The sequence below is a fragment of the Medicago truncatula genome, chromosome 7, assembly GCF_003473485.1.
Source record: "Medicago truncatula cultivar Jemalong A17 chromosome 7, MtrunA17r5.0-ANR, whole genome shotgun sequence".
Taxonomy (NCBI): domain Eukaryota; kingdom Viridiplantae; phylum Streptophyta; class Magnoliopsida; order Fabales; family Fabaceae; genus Medicago; species Medicago truncatula.
In genome coordinates, this window is record NC_053048.1 from 47,596,071 (window position 1) to 47,615,723 (window position 19,653).

At 34.3% G+C, this 19,653-nt stretch overlaps 2 protein-coding genes and 2 long non-coding RNA genes across 5 annotated transcripts; 2 read left to right on the forward strand and 2 right to left on the reverse strand.

The window, feature by feature from the left end:
* Window positions 1-502: 502 nt before the first annotated feature.
* Window positions 503-1,563, forward strand: LOC112416723 (uncharacterized). The gene is made up of 2 exons (XM_024771077.1): window positions 503-614; window positions 734-1,563. Exons 1-2 carry the CDS (start codon window positions 503-505, stop codon window positions 1,561-1,563), a joined length of 942 nt encoding a protein of 313 aa, XP_024626845.1.
* A 5,840-nt stretch (window positions 1,564-7,403) lies between these two features.
* Window positions 7,404-11,010, forward strand: LOC11434753 (asparagine--tRNA ligase, cytoplasmic 1). The gene is made up of 6 exons (XM_024771479.2): window positions 7,404-8,022; window positions 8,686-9,357; window positions 9,644-9,891; window positions 10,149-10,293; window positions 10,521-10,579; window positions 10,680-11,010. Exons 1-6 carry the CDS (start codon window positions 7,519-7,521, stop codon window positions 10,861-10,863), a joined length of 1,812 nt encoding a protein of 603 aa, XP_024627247.1. The 5' UTR covers window positions 7,404-7,518; the 3' UTR covers window positions 10,864-11,010.
* Window positions 11,011-11,141: 131 nt separating this feature from the next.
* On the reverse strand, window positions 11,142-13,469 carry LOC112416786 (uncharacterized). 2 transcript variants are annotated; one of them, XR_005643237.1, is made up of 4 exons: window positions 13,421-13,469; window positions 12,660-12,800; window positions 11,937-12,001; window positions 11,142-11,805 (listed from the first exon to the last, which is right to left on the reverse strand). It is a non-coding gene; the product is annotated as an uncharacterized lncRNA (long non-coding RNA). The 2 variants fall into 2 exon arrangements; XR_003007272.2 differs by having other exon boundaries at window positions 11,146-12,001.
* A 1,343-nt stretch (window positions 13,470-14,812) lies between these two features.
* LOC11436341 (uncharacterized) lies at window positions 14,813-18,526 on the reverse strand. Its single transcript, XR_003006931.2, has 3 exons — window positions 18,321-18,526; window positions 17,623-17,738; window positions 14,813-17,015 (listed from the first exon to the last, which is right to left on the reverse strand). It is a non-coding gene; the product is annotated as an uncharacterized lncRNA (long non-coding RNA).
* Window positions 18,527-19,653: the final 1,127 nt, after the last annotated feature.

Here is a 19,653-nt window from a genome sequence, read left to right on the forward strand (position 1 = left end):
TTATTTTTTCGTTTTTTTTTTTACATTAAATAATGATGATGATAATAATGATAAATAATAATAATGATAAATATTTAATAAAAAAACTACTTTCTCCGCGGAAACCAATTACGCCAATGTAAACTATGACCTCCCGTAGCACATAATTTATCTTTTTTGTTCCGTACGGGTCGTTGGTGTTGCCCTTCCTCTTCCTCTTCCTCTTCCTCTTCGTCTTCCACATCCTCGTCAAGAATTTCAGCATCATCGTTAGTTTCCATAGCGACTTCATTTTGCACTTGTGAAGCTGAGTTGGTCCAGATTTCATTAACGAAGTCATCGTCATTAAACCCTGCTGCCAGATTTTCCATGGTATTTGTTTGTGAATTTGGCCATTGAGGTGCATAGCTTGTTTGGGGATAGTTGACAAAGTGTGGAGGGGCTGGTAGGTTGAACGAGGAGTATTGTGATTGGTCTGGATAACTGGTTTGTGTGGTGTATTGAGTTGGATTGTAGTCATCAAATGAATAGTTTGATGTTCGAGAGCTTTCTCCATGATGACTTTGTTGAGAGTAGCTTGGATATGAGATTGGGGTGTTATGTAAGATTTGGTTTGTGGGTTGTGGCGGTGATTGGTAAGTTTGGTAAGTTTGATCAATAATATGGGTAAGAATATTATGTTACAGTTTTTTTTATATCGTCTTATTATTAAATAGGTTCACTATCTAACTAATTGTTTTTTCTTAACATGCAGGATATGCCCTAAACGTACCCTTGTTCAATTACTATCGTGGTGTAATCCAGGAGGCAAATCAGCGTGCATTAGATTGGGTGGACAATATTCCGAAAGAAAAGTGGACTCAAGCATATGATGAGGGTCGACGATGGGGCCACATGACAAGCAACATCGTTGAGTCGTGGAACTCTGTGTTTAAGGGAACACGCAACCTACCAGTTACACCTATAGTTCAATCAACCTACTATAGGCTGGCATGTCTCTTTGCTGATAGGGCTCAAAAAGCGTTTGCAAGGGTAGGTTCCGGAGATTTGTTCAGTGAATATTGCCAAAATGCGATTCAGGATGACATTGTTAAGTCCAACACCCATCATGTCGAACAGTTTGACCGAGAAAGGTATACCTTCTCAGTCCGTGAGACCGTCAACTACAGGGAAGGAAGGCCAATGGGAACTTTCAAGGTGGACCTACGAGCGAGGTGGTGTGATTGTGGGAAATTTCAAGCTTTACATTTGCCATGTTCTCATGTCATAGCCGCGTGTTCTTCATTTCGCCATGACTACACAACCCTTATTCCACCTGTGTTCAAAAACGAGAGTGTTTACTCCATCTACAACACAACCTTCAAAGTAGTCCACGACAAGAGTTATTGGCTTCCATACGACGGTCCCGTGCTTTGCCATAATCCAAACATGCGAAGACTAAAGAAAGGTCGACCCAATAGTACCCGCATAAGGACTGAAATGGACGAGGAGGTGGTGGAGAGGACTCCGACACCGAGACGGTGTGGGTTGTGTCGGCATACCGGTCATATTAGGAGAAATTGTCCGAGTTTAAATAATCGGTAGTTAATAACGTTATGTATTATGTGTTCAAATAAATTAATATATTTTTATCTATCATTATTATTTGTTGTGTTTTATTTTATGTAAAAAAATGCTATTTGTTCAAAAAAAAAATGTAAAACAATGCTGCCAAAAAAATAAAAAGAAAAAACGAAAAAAAGATAAATTATGTGCTACGGGAGGTCATAGTTTACATTGGCGTAATTGGTTTCCGCGGAGAAAGTAGTTTTTTTTATTAAATATTTATCATTATTATTATTATTTATTATTATTTATCATTATTATTATCATCATTATTTAATGTAAAAAAAAAAACGAAAAAATAAAATAAAATAATCAGTCCCGCCAGATCAAACGGCGGGAACGAAAAAAAAAATTAAAAAAAAAGCCACTTGCCGTCATGACGCGACGGCTGACGCGACTGCAGTCTGACCGGCGGCCAGTCCCGCCATTTCAGATGGCGGGAATGCGCTAGAAGACAAAAAAAAAATAAAAAAATTTCAAAAGTGGGTCATTTCGGTATTTTTTTTTCAAAGGGGGTCATATCTGGATTTTTTTTGGCAAAAAGGGTTAGAAAAAAAAAATTCGCAAGGCTAGTGTATTTGTTGGATCATGATTTGAGTTTCCTGATGAACCACTAAGTTTTTCCTTTGTATACGTCAACTGGTGTAGGTGATACCTTGCAATGTTCAATAATTTCTTCTACATATTTCTTTTGCGAAAGAAAAATACCTCCTAAATGGCATGTAAGTTGTAACAAATATAACCAAAAAATAACTGAGAGAACTTAGATCTTTCCGTGACAAATTCGAGATGAGCTAGACATAATATAAGGTGAAATGAGAGAACCTGGATCTTGTGACATAATATAAGCCGGTGGTATTTTTCCTAGGTGAAACAAACACCTCTAAAATAGATCCCTTTGTGTTTACAACAAGACTGATAATGAGTTGGTGTGAATTTGAAGTAACTCAATAGAGTATGAATATGATTATGATGTTGAATACATATGGGTTTGTTGAGTTTGTTATATAATTTAAAATTTTCAAACATCTATATTCTATATTTTTTCAATCAAAATTAAAATTCATAAAAAATACTGTTTATAATTCCAAACGTTAACGCAAAAAAGAAAAAGAAAATACAGAAAAACGGACACATGAGTGTCTGTCTTTCGACTAGTATATTATAAGGTGAATTGATCGTGGATTGTTTTTGTTTATTTTGGATAACTATTATGATACAGAAGAAACTACTTAGAAATGGTCCTTACACATTTAACATGACAAAAGGCATAGGAACCCTTTTTTTTTTTTTGGTACAACGATCCCTTTCTCTAAACCAGTTTAGAAACTAACAAGTAGGTGATTTAGTGATTAGACTTGTTTATAAGCCAGTAGTGTACTTCATATACGTGGAAAATTCACGAAATTTCTATCCCAAAACATTTCACTGCTTCACAAATCACAAAACATACACCAAACTGCTACCTATTTTGAGCTTTTAACATATAACTTTTGTAGGGTCATATGCTAACGTGTGCTCTTAGAAGTTAAGGATTCCAATATATACAAATCAAATTACAATCAAATTTTAATACAAAATGACCTATCACGTTGTCTCTTCTTGTAGGCACACTGCAATATGAATGATCAGCCACCATCATGAATATAATATGAATCATAGAGACATCAGACATGAGATGAATGATCAAACCACTGCCTTTTCAACTTTTTAATTTACTTTTGTGTTTTCATTTTACCATTTTTATCTGTAAGCATTGTGATATTATTGATGTTGAAAGAATTGTTATGCTGATGTTATTTATACTGAAAGAATAATGTATACACAAGGAATCTATTTTCAATAGATTTAACATTAAAATATTACAATGGAAAATCCAGTCAAATTTTGTGCAAGACCGCAGTAGTAACTATAGCAGAAAAAGCGCAGCAACATCCTCAAGCACAAGACTGCAGCAGCCAAATTCTACACCAGAAGCAAAAAAGCAGCTGCCGAAGCTTCTGTTAACATTATGATAAGAAAGTAACGCAGAAACCCGATGAAAAAAGCCAAAACAGACAGCAAAAGAGACATAATCACAGCTGATCTGAACAGAGGCTAAAACATCCAAAAGCACAACAAAGCGAGGCACACCATAGAGCATTAAATGATTATCCTTTCCAAACAACTCCAAGAGTCCCAAGACCATTCATAATACATACGCAAATTCGATTCCACTCTTCCAAGATACCAAGGCCAAGCCAACACCTTAGTTCTATCTATCACCTCTTCAGCAGACACGACAGTATTATTGAAAAGGCAATCATTCCTTGCCCTCCATATCAACCAGAAGACTACGTATCAAATTAGCTTCAACCCGCCTTAGATTATTGAAAAGGCGATCATTCCAACCCTATTAAATTAGTAAAGGATATGAAAAGGTTTGGTGGGATAATGAGGACTATCCCTGACCAACGAGACGCTGCACGCCAAATATCTGACCCAAAATGACAATTTAAAAATAAACGGAAAAAATTTTCCACCGACTGACCACACATCAAACAGTTGTTTAACTCAAAGTTGCCAAGAAAAGCCTAAACCTTGGATGGAGCCAAACTCTTCCAAATATTTTGAAAAAAATAGTACTCTAGAGGGGACCTATCCAGTTGGGACAAATGAAGTTTTTCAAGCAGTAGTTAGGTAGATTTAACCGCAAACCCACAATCGTTCTCCTTCCCATTTGTCTTCTTCACTACCACTCCTTCGATTATAATGCTATATTTGTCTTCTTGTAATGTCTTTATGATTCAGCATTGATCACTTCACTAAATTCCTTCTTCAACATCAATTTTTTAAGCCAAATGCTGACTTTAATTTTCATTCTGGTATCACATGTGAAGCGATGTGGATATGGCTTCTATGAGCTTTGATATCATCCAGCTTTTTACGCCCACCATTACAAAAACATAATATCACATTATGCATACGGTATTTTTCACCCATCTCTACTTAATTGCAGTCTCTCGGATGATTGCAGAACATTCTACTCACAACCTATTTTTCAAAAATCCCTATTATTGTATCATTCTAACACAAACTTCCCAACCTAACACATCCAAGCAAGCAACCAAAATAAGCTTCTTATTCAAACAGAAGCATACTCCAATGAACAGATGCTTTTTTAGTTCACGGATCAGATTGAAATGATTAGGAAAATTGATTTACTCTACTTCGAGGGTAGAGAAGCCTCCTAAGAAGAAGAAAAGACTAATTTCTCAGTTCATAATCATTTTCATTGTCAATACAAAATTATATAGCCTTATGCAATAACTGAATTTAGTAACAAACTAGCAAGAGAATGTAAATAACACTAACAAACTTAATCTAGATTTTAGGTGAGTCACCGCATCAGTCCATCTTTGGCTTCGACATTGTATTTGGCTTACCGAATCATAACACAGATGTAAAATAAATAACATACAAGGAACTAAAACAACTACAAACCTGCTACATCTTTTTCGTCAATCAGCTGTTGAACTTCATTTGTATGTGAACAATACTGGTAATAGTGGAGAATCTGAAACTGAAAAAGCAAAAAAATATAGACATAATGATGACTTTATATTTTTTTTAACGTGCCAACTATACCAGCAACAAATTGACACACACACCAGATCCTCTATACTCAAATGCACTTCAAGTTCAAAGCTAGAATATCCACACTTCCATCTTCATAACCAATTTCAAACTGGTAACAGAACAAGAACCAAACTTTAGAGAGTAAAAAAAAGAGAGGTATTTTGAAATACCTCATATGTTTGAAGTTGGTGCCTAAAGAGCAATTTCCTTCATGTTTCTTTTCTTTCACTTTCTTCTCTTCACCCAGTGCCCAAGTCTCGAACCGAGTTCCTCAAGGCTGAAAAGTTAGACTACAACCAAGTGACCTCTCGGGAGACAGGCATTTTGAAGTGTAACACAATTGTATTTAACCAGTATTACAGCCTTGTTGTCTTTGGTGTGTTGGATTTTTATGTTATGTGCTAGTATTAAAAAGTCCATACTGCTTTTTCTCTCTAGTTCTAGATGGAAACTAATCTCAACTCCTATGTAAGTTTTTTCCTACGTGTCAAGGACAACCTATTTGCATTGATGATATTTTGTAAAACTATTTTGAGACAACTTTCTTTTTCTCTTCTTTTATTGATTAAAAACAGTAGAGAAAGTAAAAATACAATGTAAATATGAAAGAAAGTTGTTCAAAAGTTATCACAAAATAGTTGTATAAATATCATTTTTCAAATACAATGAGAGTATGAAAAAAGTTGTTTAAAAATTATCTCAAAATGGTTATACGAATATAATTTTTCTTCTAAAAACCATTTAAACTTCTCAACTCAACTATACGTCATTTATAAAATATTAAATCGTGAAAAACTTATACTCAACTAATTCTACCTCAACTAATTTTTTTTTTTTGAACAATACCTCAACTAATTATTAAAAGATGGTTGACGAACTTGAGGTCAGAATAGTATCTATCAAAGAAATAATGTTAAACGTAAAAATATTCTAGGATTGAAAAAAATGCATTTCATCAAATAGTTTATTACATAAAAGTAATACGGGTTTGATTTCATCTTATTTGACTTAAGATAAAAATTATATACATGTCTTGTAAATTGTAATATGAAAAAGAATTTCTATATCACCAATTGGTCATTTTTTTTCATATTTATTTTCCTCTAAAACCAAATAATTAGTGATATAAAAACCAAGGATAAACATGTTTTGAGTTGTTACATATTCTTATTCTTATTATAAGTTTCTTTTTTTACCGAAAAAAATAATCTTACGAATTACGAAATTTTGTAGTTAATTTTCTATAAAAAAAAATTTATTTTCGGTCCATATCTTTTTAACCAAGGTAATCAAAATCGGACCGGTTTAACAAGACCAAATCATTCCCTTTCTTCCTCTCTCTTCTCTCCTTCCCAAACCCTAGCCGTCGCCCCTTTCTTCTTTTCAGAGGGATGATTTAGGGTCAATTTTGACCCAAAAATCACCCCTCCGAACTGTTTTTCCTTTTAGGCCCCCTGTTCTTCTTTTTCCTTTTATGTGAATAAGTGATTTCACATATTTTATGTTTTCTTTCGTTTGAACGACTCTGTTTGTTTTGATTTACCTACATTATGCGGTGTGTTTTTTATTTCTCGTATTAGTGCGGTGTTTATTTGATTAAGGTTGAAATATTAGCTTTGAACAAGTGCAGATCCGATCAATGACAATGACTTTGGCATCGTCAACGTTACAGATCCGGAGACATGAGTATTCCGGAGACATAAATATAGTCATATTAGTCATATTTGTAAGCATAGGTACTTTGCCGTTTTATGCTATTAACATGGATGATATGAGTTTGTTCACAGATTCATCCTTTTCTTTTTTAGCGAATTTGGATTTGTACTGTATCGATATACTCTATCAATTTGAATAAATGAATATCGTTTTTTTTTGTCAAAAAAAAACCTCCCCGATTTAGCCAGAAACCGAACACCAATCCGGTCCAGATGCACGTAAAAATCGGACTATCTAGTAACCGGTAGAAAAACTGTTAAAATAAGTTGTCCGAATTTTCTTCTAGTAAATTTTTTTTTTTTATGGCCGGAGTTCGAACCCTATACCTTGCATATATTATGCATTGTCCTTACCATCTGAGCTAAGCTCACGAGAGTACAAACTTATTGTTACCCGCGTATCTCAAGCCCAAGTCAATAGTAGAGAAGGGTAACTTGGGTTTCAAGTTACCCGAGTATATATTCTTCACTCACTAACAGAAGAGAAGGGTTTCTCTACCAAAAAAAAAAAAAGAAGAGAAGGGTTTCAAAACACAATTTCGTATTGGGGTTTCGCTTTCTCTTAAAAACTCTGAGTATCCATCGCCACCTCATAACAACAATGTCAGACCTCTCATCACCACCGTCCGATCAATTATCCACCGTAACCCTCTCCCTTGACGAGGTTCCCAAAGCCGAATTCTCAGACCGCGTCCCTATCCAATCCATCATCCGCCGTGAAGACGGTGGATCAGGTTTAGCAGGCAAGAAAGCAAGAATCGGAGGATGGGTGAAAACCGGAAGAAAAGCTGATAAAGACGCTTTTGCTTTTTTGCAGCTGAACGACGGAACCTGCGCCGGTAACCTTCAAGTTATCGTGGAAGCTTCGCTTGCTGATCTTGGACAACTTGTTCTTACTGGAACTTGTGTTGTTGTTGATGGATATCTCAAACTTCCTCCTTCTGGTGAGAAACAGAATAAGAAGATCGAGCTTCGCGCTGATAAGGTTCTTCATGTTGGTCCTGTTGATCCTGCTAAATATCCTTTGCCTAAATTAAGACTCACTCCTGATAAGAATCTTGAGTTCTTGCGTAACTTCGTTCACCTTCGTTCCAGAACCAACACGGTACGCTTCTTTTTATTTATATGCAGGAGTATTTAAATTACTATAGTCCTAGCTCCTAAGTGTATTGAAATTACAAAATAGTATATGAGTATGTTTTTTTTGGTACCAAACTAATAAACGGAAAACATATTTGACTTTGAGTGTGTCAAAACCGAATGTCACTTTTATCCGCCTATTTTAATCAATATACTGATAGAACAACAGAATTAAGATACATCTTTATTGGAAATTACCAAATAAAAAGTAGCATATTTGCATTGGTTTCAACAACATTTTAACTTTTAAAAAGTTAAATTTATCACTTTTCACCATTTTTCAATGTTATATTTCTATTTTTATCCCCTTATCCAATGCCCCAAGGGCAATGGTTAGCATTCTCGATACTTTATAAACCATCCATCAACATTTTTATTCTTAACATTTTTGATGTTTTCAGGGACAATTGAAACATCAATTTCGTTTTTGAAAATGTAGAGTCAAACAATTACATCCTTAAAATTAACAAAATTTAGAAATGATCTCTAAAGTTCATACTTCCCTGTCTCACGTGTCCCTTAGAGACAAATTCAAAAACTAAATTGATCAATCCAAATAGACTAATTGATTTATGCTTCTGAAGCTAGTACATTTTATGCATGTTATTATTGGGTGGTGTGAATGCAGATATCTGCTGTTGCTCGGATTGGGAATGCTCTTGCTTATGCTACACATACATTTTTCAACAAGCATGGGTTTCTTTATGTGCGCACGCCAATTGTCACGACAAGTGATTGTGAGGGTGCTGGTGAAATGTTTCAAGTGACAACTCTGTTCAGTGAAGCAGAGAGGTTGGAGAAGGAACTGATACAGAATCCTCCTCCTACTGAATCTGATGTTGAAGCTGCTAAGCTTGTTGTTCAGGAGAAGGGGGAGGTTGTTTCACAATTAAAAACTGCAGAAGCAGAAAGGTTGGAGAAGGAACAGATACAGAATCCTCCTCCTACTGAATCTGATGTTGAAGCTGCTAAGCTTGTTGCTCAGGAGAAGGAGAAGGAGATTACTGCTGCTGTGGATGAACTTAAAAAAGCTAAACGGAATGTATCCAAGCTGGAAGAAAGATCTAAACTTCAGCCCAGTATTCCTCGAAAGGATGGAAAGATAGATTATGCTAAAGATTTCTTTGCCCGTCAAGCATTTTTGACTGTTTCTGGTCAGCTTCAAGTTGAGTCTTATGCGTGTGCTCTTAGTAGTGTGTATACATTTGGCCCAACATTTCGTGCAGAGAATTCTCACACTTCCAGGCATTTGGCTGAATTTTGGATGGTAGAACCTGAAATTGCGTTTGCAGACTTGGAGGTATATAAAAAGGAACACACTATCTGGTTATGATTATTCTCATCGATAGCTGTTTGAAGTTTTTTGAAATACAATGTTTTCTCACACCTTTCTCCCTATCAAATTAGTCACTATTAACCACATTATCAGCTGAATGCCAATTCAAATACTTTGTTTTTTAGGGTAATAAACTTATTTTTCTAGTGCGTGCAATCTTGAACTGCCAACTTCACTCCTACTCCTATGGTTGGTGCTTTTGCTTTTGTTGTGGCAGAAAGAATAACTTATTATCTGCATTATTGTGTAGGATGATATGAAGTGCGCCGAGGCATATGTGAAATTTTTGTGTCAGTGGTTACTCGACAACTGCCTTGAGGATATGGAATTTATGGCTGACAAAGGTTGCATTGATCGTTTGAAAATGGTTGCCTCCACCCCCTTCATTCGACTTACATATACAGAAGCTGTGGAAATACTGGAAGAAGCTGTGAAGAATGGTACGGAATTTGAGAATGAAGTAAAATGGGGAATTGATTTAGCTTCTGAGCATGAAAGGTACTTCTACAGTTGTTTTTTCAAGTTCTTGTTCTTATCGTATCGTGTTTTTTCTCTATTGATAAATGTTGGTTGTTACTTTTGTGTGTTGTATTGTGTTTTTTCTTCAATGATAAATGTTGGTTGTTACTTTAGTGAATGTGTGGAGTTGAACCATGGTCCTTGCTGCTCTGCCCTATGTAACCACCAAGCCAGCTTATCACTCCTCTTATTAAGTTGTGTTGTTTCATCTCATGCCTTTGGGTTATGATATGCAGATACCTAACAGAGGTGAAGTATCAGAAGAAGCCTGTCATAGTCTATAATTATCCAAAAGGTGAAGATATCAAAGGCAAAGCATTCTACATGCGCCTCAATGATGACTTAAAGACAGTGGCTGCTATGGATGTTCTTGTCCCAAATGTATGTATTCTGTTTGTTTTATTTTAACATGTCTATGGTGCTTGGGAAAAGAACTATAGAAGTCCTATCATCATAGTAAGCAGTGTAGACGAGAATTAGAAATAAAGAGAGATCGAGAAATGTGATTTACTCATTATGATACTGAGCGGGGGTACAGATGAGTTGTATATGTTATACCTAGTTGCTTTTGTGGTTGGCGTAATTGGAATTTGTAACTGTAATTTCAGGTGGGAGAGTTAATTGGTGGAGGCCAAAGGGAGGAGCGTTATGATGTCATTCAACAAAGGTAAATTATAATTTCCGCTTATCCTGATTCATAAATAAATGTGCTCTTGTTAAGGATTCTTTGCTTTATTTTCCTTGTTTCTATTGTTATAATGTTACAGACTAAAGGAGATGGATTTGCCTGTTGAGCCATATGAATGGTACATTGACCTTAGGCGGTATGGAACGGTGAAACATGCTGGATTCGGTCTTGGCTTTGAAAGGATGATTCTTTTTGCCACTGGCCTGAAAAATATTAGAGATGTGATTCCCTTCCCACGATATCCTGGCAGAGCAGATTTATGATAACTATAACTGATTACTAAAATAGCTACTATAATTCCCTTGCTGAAGTAGAGTTGAAAACAGAGAAATTGTTTCCATGTAGAGCATAAATTTCAGTCTTATCTCCTGGGTTACACTCTTCTACCAACTAATTTACTTTTGAGAGAATCTGGGTTTTGGGTGGTAAATCCTATTTTATTTATTTCCGCATTTGTTTTATTTCATTATATAGGATTGAAACAACTTATTATAGGCACATGATTCTACCAACTATTTATAGGCACACGATTGATTCAATGAGTTGTAGTTGGTTTTATGGTTGATAATTATATACAAGTCTCCTTAGAAGCTCCTCGAATTGCAATATAAACATGCAATAGCTTAATTCCTTTCGGCAAGCAACGAAATTTCAAAAACTATGTAAATCCTTAGTCTAGTGGGAGAAAATAAATTGCAGCAATCATCAATTCACAAAGCTGTCTGGGTGAAGTTTGACGGCAATGATTTTTTGAGTTGAAAAAGGCACATCCACACAAGCATAGTAAAGTTTTCTCAATGTTTTCCCAAATCTTCTTGTTCCGTCTCTTCCATATCATCCACACAAGCATAGCATAGTACTAACACTTTTGTTCACTCAGAAATCAACAGCTTACAAAAGATAGATCTGAACAAGGCACCAGGCCGCGGCATTCTTGTTATTGCATTTCACAAACCAACTTCACGCCAAACCTTCACCGCGTGTGTGCACTCCAAAAACCAAGTGTCTTTCATCCTCATTTCCTTCACAATATGGGGTGTACACGCGCAATCCACGTTCTTTTTTAGAAGATATATTCGCGTAGAAAGATTTGCCTTTTTCACCCATCTACTTAATCGTCGTCTCTCGGATGAATGCACAACATTCTTCTCATAATCTTTTCAAAAAGCCTTATTATTGTTCCATTCTAACATAATCTTCCCAACCTTGCACATCAAAGCAAGCAACACAAATAAACTCCTTATCAAAACAGAAGCATACTCCAATGAGCAGATGTTTTATTTCAGTTCTCAGGTGTAAAGTAAATAACATATAGGGACTTAAACCAACAACAGACCTCTGAACAAGAAATCTCATCAAGGGATGCTACATCTTTTTCTTCAACCAGCTGCTGGACTTTGTCTATAAGTGAAGAATACTGGTATTAATGGTGAAACTGAAAATGAAAAAGCAAAAAAATATCGATAAATGGTGTACCAAGAAAAGTTCACTTAACTATATATTTTTTAAGACATTAAGCTAACTTGTGTAATTATAATTCTCAACCTATATAGTCTTCGGGGAATAATTATAATACTGCTCCTTTCCAAAGACGGGAAAAAGCTTCTTCTAGTTCTTTCTAAGCATCATAACCTTGTCTTTAACTACATCTTTAAAATTACTATAAGTTCTCATCTTTATCTTTGGTTAGACATTCTCAGAAGTTATCAATTCATCTTTATCTTCAACTTTCCAACGCAAGATGTCAGACGGAGCAGTTTTAGTCTTAACCTCGTTTTTATCTTTAATATTCTCATAAGTTCTCATCTTTATATATCTTTAAGATGCAAATTACTACCGCTGCCGGTCTTTTTATCCCCCTTCATATTAGAGAACCGATCCACTGCTGAACACCAACACACTGAATTGGGAATGCAAATATATGGTAACAACAGACTGCCGTAATTAAAAAAACCAAGCAAGTGGTACCATATGAACAGGTAAAATAGTTACTGTATGTGGTGTGTCCAAATTAATCATGAAAATAGCAGACAAAGAAATACAAGCATGAATAACTGACCTTCAACTCCATCAATCTTATCCGGAAATTTATCATCGACTACAAGCGTATCAACATCGAAAGTACGTTTGAAAAAGAAATCTGCTCTCTTTAACTCTATTTCAGATGGTTTGGGATACTACATTTTCCAATAATTGATTCCTGAAAACAAAATTTGAATGAATGAAATAGTACTTTCAAACTAACTTTGTGCGCAATGACAAATTTACTTTTCAACTACATCAAATTTACACACAACGAAACTACCATTCAGAAGAAGCAGCATTAGATATTCTGTAGATGAAATTAGAAATTATTCGTTAATTCAAAAGTTTCATAAGCTTGTTAACTTACTTTATTTCTCTGGTTGCGTAAGTAATTCAAATGAAATTTCAATCAAATAAATGACACATTTCCATGAGGTTATCATAAAGTAAGTCAAAATCAATACACTGCATAAATATATAGCTAACAATAGTTTTAGACTACGCTATCAAGCTAAAACAGGAGGTTATCAATATTAAAATATAGTTCCATCATCCCCCACAGTGCTTTAGCGTTCATAATTCTGACACACCGATCCTCTAAACAGAGGAGAACTAGTTTGTTCAAATTCAGTTACACTACAATGCATTTATTTCATTGATTCAAATTATTACCAACATTCAAAGCAAATAAAAATAAATCTGAATTTTGGTAACAGAACAAGAAACCCAACCTAATGAAGAAGAGAATAAAAGAGTGGTAGGAAACAAAAAGGGAAGGGAGGTATTTTGAAATACCTCATATTTTATCTTCTTTCTCTCTCGCCCAAGTCTCGAACCAAGTGACTTCACGGGAGAGACAGACAACAATAATGACTACGCAATTGTATTTAACTACTCGTGATGGGCTGCTCTGGCATTTACTCCCTCCGTCCCAAATTGTATGGGAAAGAGATATTATGAGTTGTTTTACAAAATTGTCTTCAATAAATGATATGGGAAAGATAAATGAAGGAATTGAAATAAGAGAGAGTAATAAATAGTTAAGGATATAATAGGAAAAGTAACATTAATTTTTCATTGGTATTGTAAAGCGACATACAATTTGGGACAAATATTTTTTCTAAAGTGACATACAATTTGGGACGGAGGAAGTATTTATTTAGAGAATAAATTGACTTGAATCATGTTTAATTGTTAGCTTTATATTTATACTACTACTAATTAGAGGATATTTTGGCCATATTTTTGTCGAGAAAAAAGTTTTCATTTTTTTATAAATTTTTTGACAGAGAATATTTTTTAACAAAACTTTAAATAAAAGATTGATTCAAACAACTTCTCATAAAAAGTTATTTTTAAGTATATCATCATTTTCTCCTAAAAAAAAGTATTTCATCATTTTAATATGATTATTTTGGATAAATTTTTTAAAAAAAAAAGCTTAAAATGATAAGCTATATTGAATAGTATGTCATAAAAACCATTTTTAAGAAATATCTTTTGATTTTGTCAAAAAAATAAATAAATATCTTTTGAAAAAATATGTGTTTTTTATCATGTTAAATCTCTAACAATGAATATCAAAATTACTCTTTTGATTTATAAAAATTCAGTTCGAAATAGTTATCATAAAAATCATTTCTAAAAATAAAAGGAAAACTTTTTTTTTTTAATTTGTAGCTAACGAACTCTTTATTGATCTCACATTTCATCCACTGCATTTTGTTTTCCATCAAATAGAAATTTAGACAACGTTAGGAGTTTAATCTATCTATAAAAAGATGGATCGTGTATCCAAAGATTTAAAGTTCAAGCTCTAGTATTATTGAAGGGATTTGAATATAAATTTTATAAGTGTTATCAGAGATCCAAAATCTTTATATTTTAGATTGAGATACTATCAAATCACCCTAAGATTTTTCCCAGAAAAAGAAATAGAAGCTAGGACAAAAGGAAATATAACAGAGGCACAATTTAATGCCGTGGTTGCTGGAGATGAAATTAATACAAATTATTTATATTCAAAAGTTCGTAAGCTTGTGAAATATAGTACCTTCTCTAAGTAATTCAAAGGAAATACTGGGAAATAGATAAGAAATTCAATTCATATATTAAATTTTCTTTCTCATTATTTATTTTATTTTTAAAATTAATTGATTTAAATAAAATATAAATAATGTCGATAAATGTTACACTGCTCAACCTTAAAAATGGTCATACAAAATATAAACTATATATATAAATCCATGAAGTGAAATAATACTCGTGATATAAAAGACTCAAGAAAATCTTTCTTCTCACTCAATGCAAGAGCTTTATCAATATCAATAGTCATCTTCATTTCATTAAACACTTCTTGCACCACTACTTGGGCATTTTCTTCCATTATTTGTTTAGTAACATGTACAAAGTCTTTCAATCACTTGGTCTCTTCTCTCATAGAGTTGATTATCCATTCTTTGTCTCTACTCTCTACCCATGATAGCAGGAGTAATTGTACTTTTTTCTTTGTTGCAAAACTTGGTTCCCCTAAATCAATATGCACATTGAAACCTTCTTCCTCTACATTTACCTCTTTGCTCGAGACATCATCAGAACTCATTGCATGTTCTGGTCCAATTTCATTGACTTCAAAACAAAATAAAACAGCAATAATGAACAGAATCTCATCAGAATCAAGAAAATTAGAAGACTTGAAGCTAGTACAAAAGACAACACAGTGCCTAAAAAGTAAACAAGCAGCGAGGACACATGAGCAAAACCAGCATTTCTAACTTAATGGTACTTGGCACCCTTGCTCTGCAAATACTTGGACAAAGCATAAATAACAGACCCAAAATCAGGCTTGACCTGCAGTAGAGGATAGGCAAATTGGGCAAGTCAAGTACTTGATAACCTTTGAATGGTGGTAATTCATTTTGGACAGAGTAAACTTCAAGCCATGAGCAGTGCTCACCATCACTGTCCTATCAGTAGAATTTAAGTTAATAACCCTAGTTTTTCTCAGCAAGTTAGCACACGCTACTTTAAGTCCAACTCAACAAGATAGCATACATCATTCTAAAACCATTGACCCTTTTTAGAAACATCACCAGTAGTTGTGGCTGCCAGAACAAGGCATCGATAAAAATAGTTAAGAGCCTAATTGTATTGGTTAATCCTAAGAGAGCCTATCCATATTTCTATTCCAATCTAACTATCCACGAGAAAATAAATTACGTAACATAAAAATTAAATCAGTCAAATTGCAAAAAGTTGCTTCTGAAGTCTGAATAACAAGACAATTGAGACTCCATAGAAGAGAGCCTACAAGTGAGGTTCCTTTTCTACATATGCAGCTCCTTATTCAACCTTCTCAACCCAACAACTTCAAGCACAAGATTCTGCATCAAACAATCCTTATTTTCCCCCTTCACCACTTCCTCTTGTCTTTCCAATCCACAGCTCCTACTCAATGCAGCCGATTGCTCAGAGAGGCTGGTTTTCTCTTCTAACAAAGCAACTTTCTTCTCAAGCTCATCAACCTCATTCTGATTCTTCCTATGTTGGATTAATTATTGAATTATGGATTGACGATAATCAATTATTATAAGTTAATCTCAATATAAATTATGGTCTATTGTGTTAAACACTAATTAGTTGATGAATATGTGTGATTGGGCTATTGTTTCTAAATGGAACGTGATAGGTTGGTCCCCGCCCTTAGCGGTTTAGCTATTTAAACGTCATCCCATCAGACGGTTAAGCATTCTAAACAGTATGGTAAAAACCTAGATAACCTAAACGGAGATGAGGGTAGTCCTCCATACTTGTTGGCGGTCGTCCTCCATGAACCTAAACCTACAGTACACAATTTCTTTTTCCTGCTTTGTCATAATCACTAGATACAAATTATAGCATATCATTAGTAACAAAGCAGGAATAAGAAATTGTGTTCCTTTAGGTTTAAGTTCATGAAAGACAACCACCAACAAGTATGAGAGGGATGACTACCCTCACCACCGTTATCTAGGTTTTCACCATACTGTTCATAATGCTTAATTGTCTGATGGAATGATGTTTAAATAGCTAAACGGCTGAGGGCAAGGACCTCTCATTGAGCTTAGCTAAATGAGTCAATTCATCACGGTCCATTTAGAAACAATAGCTCAATCACACATATTCACTAGCTAATTAGTGCTCAACACAATAGACCATAATTTATATTAAGATTAACTTATAATAATTGATTGTCGTCAATCCATAATTCATTAATTCAACAATTAATCCAACATCCTACACTCAGCCGACTCGACGACAAGATTGGACTCTGTCTTTTTAACTCCTCCAACGCCGTGAACAAATCTGTGGGTGATTGTCTCCTATGTGTTGTAAAAACATGTGGGTGAACCTGAGAAATGTTCAAGGAGCACGCTAAGTCACCCATAATTCACTCACAAATAAGCAAAGTATCATTAATAAAACCTAGAACTCAATCCAATATAGATAGTAGTCATCAAGGAACTGATTTCAATATTCAGAATCCTCATCATGAAATATTTTCCTGTTAACACATTGTTTAGTAAAATTATTGGTGTCAAATGAAAACAAACTTGAACTAGCAAATTTGTTTGCTATATGCCAGAATTGCTAACCACTCTAACTTATGGTTGAAATAAAAACCTGGCGGTGCACTCCCACTTAGTCCTATGCATAATCAAAACTTACAACTTCATCTATCAAACATTGTTAAATATTTAAATCACATTTTCTGTTATTCAAAAAACAAAGCAGTGTTCACATTCAGAATGCTAAAACGTTTTGAATTACAATCACGACATTGAGTCTATCCTTAAAAATCATTCTTCAACTATTTATGAAAAACAATTGTAACTTCCTAAAGCGAGAATAAAGAGGAATCAATTTCCATTGTCAATTCAATAACTGTAAACTAGTCAGATGGATTAAAACATCTGTGTTAGTCAGATGGACTAACACAATCCCAAGTGAGGACTTACTGGTGTCTGGTATATACAAATCCTTGAGCAGATTTTTCCCATCTGCACCTCCAAGCACAAACAGTTTATCACCAACAGTCCCTTGGAGTAGGAGGGTTGGCCCCAAGTTTGATTCACTACAAATGAGTCAGCAGCAAACAGGAATGAGCAATTGGGCCCAACAGCCAGAGACAACAACAGAATATATGCTTAAAATGAAAAAACACCATAAAAGTACAGTCTATAAAGTTAAAACACCGTTCAATAATCACATGATTAAGTTACCAAAATGTTAGTAAACATCATATACAAGGAAGGAATGAGAGAAAACTCAAATAATGTTTGTATTGATGATAAAAGTGAATATTACAAATGATGAAGTTATCCCACTAATGGGATTATTACAAGTATATATACTACTACAAACTAGTATCTAACATATATCTCTAATACAAAATTCCCATTCCAACATTCCTAATCCTAACAAAACAAGAAAAGCTCTTGGGTACTAAATAAATCGAGGCCCCCAACTGCATTTGTAGCTGCATTTTATGTCCATAAATTTCAGAAGAAACCATAAATTTCAATTGTGGTATTGGCACACACCACAAAAGTAGCTAGCAGGAACGGTAATTTGGTACTAATACCGTTGTACAGTAAACAAGAATCTCATAAACCCGTTTAAAATATGAAATTGTAAACAGAAGAAGAAAGCAAACCTATCAACGAGAAGGAGAAGTGTAGCAGGAACAAAAAAAAGAGCAGCAACAAAAGAGAGGTATTTTGAAATACCTCATGTTTTTCTTCTTTCCCTCTTCTTCTCTTCTCTCGGTGCCGGGTCTCGAACCAAGTTCCTCGAGGTCGAAGAGAGTTTCTCTCAACCACGTGACTTCTCGGGAGACAGGCGATATAAAGCGCAAGACAATTGTACTTAATCCCTTCAGCCTTGTTGTGTTGGGTTGCTGTGCTATGGGCTGGGATTAAAAAAGAGGTCCACACTCCACATTGATTTTTCTTTCTACTTCTAGATAATGATCTCAAAGGATAATATTTGCATCATGAAAAATGTTTCTATGATAATGATTAAAATAGGAAAAAATATTGATTTTTTTTTTTTGACAAAACAATATTGATGTTAATAATAATATCACTATTTTATAGAAAGAAACTCATGAGTGTTCTACATTTTGAAAATTTCACATAAAGTGTGAAACATGCATAATGTTTCGTCCAATAAGAGGATAGTGTTGAAAAAAGAGTATTCTTAGCATTATTCTTAAAGAAAATGTTTTTTTTTTTAATAAACTAAAATGATATATTATAAACATCAATGAATCATCCCGCACAAGATGTGCAAAAGATGATACAACCAAAAGTATTTACAAAGGAAGGTGCCCCAACATCACAAGCACCAACAACAAAACAAGAAACTAGTGGACGCCCATACACAAAAGATGTTGTTTCTACCAATCATGATAACTGCAACTGAAAGCTGTCTGTTTTGATTTCAACCAAAGGTAAGAATTAAACTTAACTTTTTCTAGGAGAGAAGTAGGATTATAGGCTGCATCGTTAAATATGCAGTTGTTCCTATCCTTCCATATCACCCAAACAGAAACAAATCAAATTACCGTTAGGTGAAAATGTTAAAGAGTGTCATTGGGACATTGATTAAGAAGATACAAATAGAAATATTGCATTGAAAAATGATGAAAATTGATGAATTTAACTTTTTAAAAGTTAAAATATTGATGAATTCTATGAAAACCAACCACTTTTTCCTTAAGGGCAATTGTTAGTCTAACATTTTTTTCTTAATATAATATTTATCAACTTCAAGAGTTTGGTTAGTGAAAAAAAAGCCAGACATTGAATCAGGAGGTCACGAGTTCGAATTGTTTGAGGTAAATGTAAATATTTTTGTAAGTATTCTTTGAGTCTAATGTTCTTCATTGTCTTGAATTGTGACACCATTCACTCATCCTAAATTTAAAGTTCATCATGGATTAACAAAAACTTAATAAAAGTATCAATTTTCTTAATTTTCATGTT

Bases quoted from the DNA above. Each gene is read 5' to 3' on its own strand.
- LOC112416723 (XM_024771077.1), top strand. From the start codon at position 503: ATGAATAGTTTGATGTTCGAGAGCTTTCTCCATGATGACTTTGTTGAG. The intron at 615-733 runs GTAAGTTTGGTA...CTTAACATGCAG, and splicing joins GTGGGTTGTGGCGGTGATTG to GATATGCCCTAAACGTACCC.
- LOC11434753 (XM_024771479.2), top strand. From the start codon at position 7,519: ATGTCAGACCTCTCATCACCACCGTCCGATCAATTATCCACCGTAACC. The intron at 9,358-9,643 runs GTATATAAAAAG...ATTATTGTGTAG, and splicing joins TTGCGTTTGCAGACTTGGAG to GATGATATGAAGTGCGCCGA. The intron at 9,892-10,148 runs GTACTTCTACAG...TATGATATGCAG, and splicing joins TTAGCTTCTGAGCATGAAAG to ATACCTAACAGAGGTGAAGT.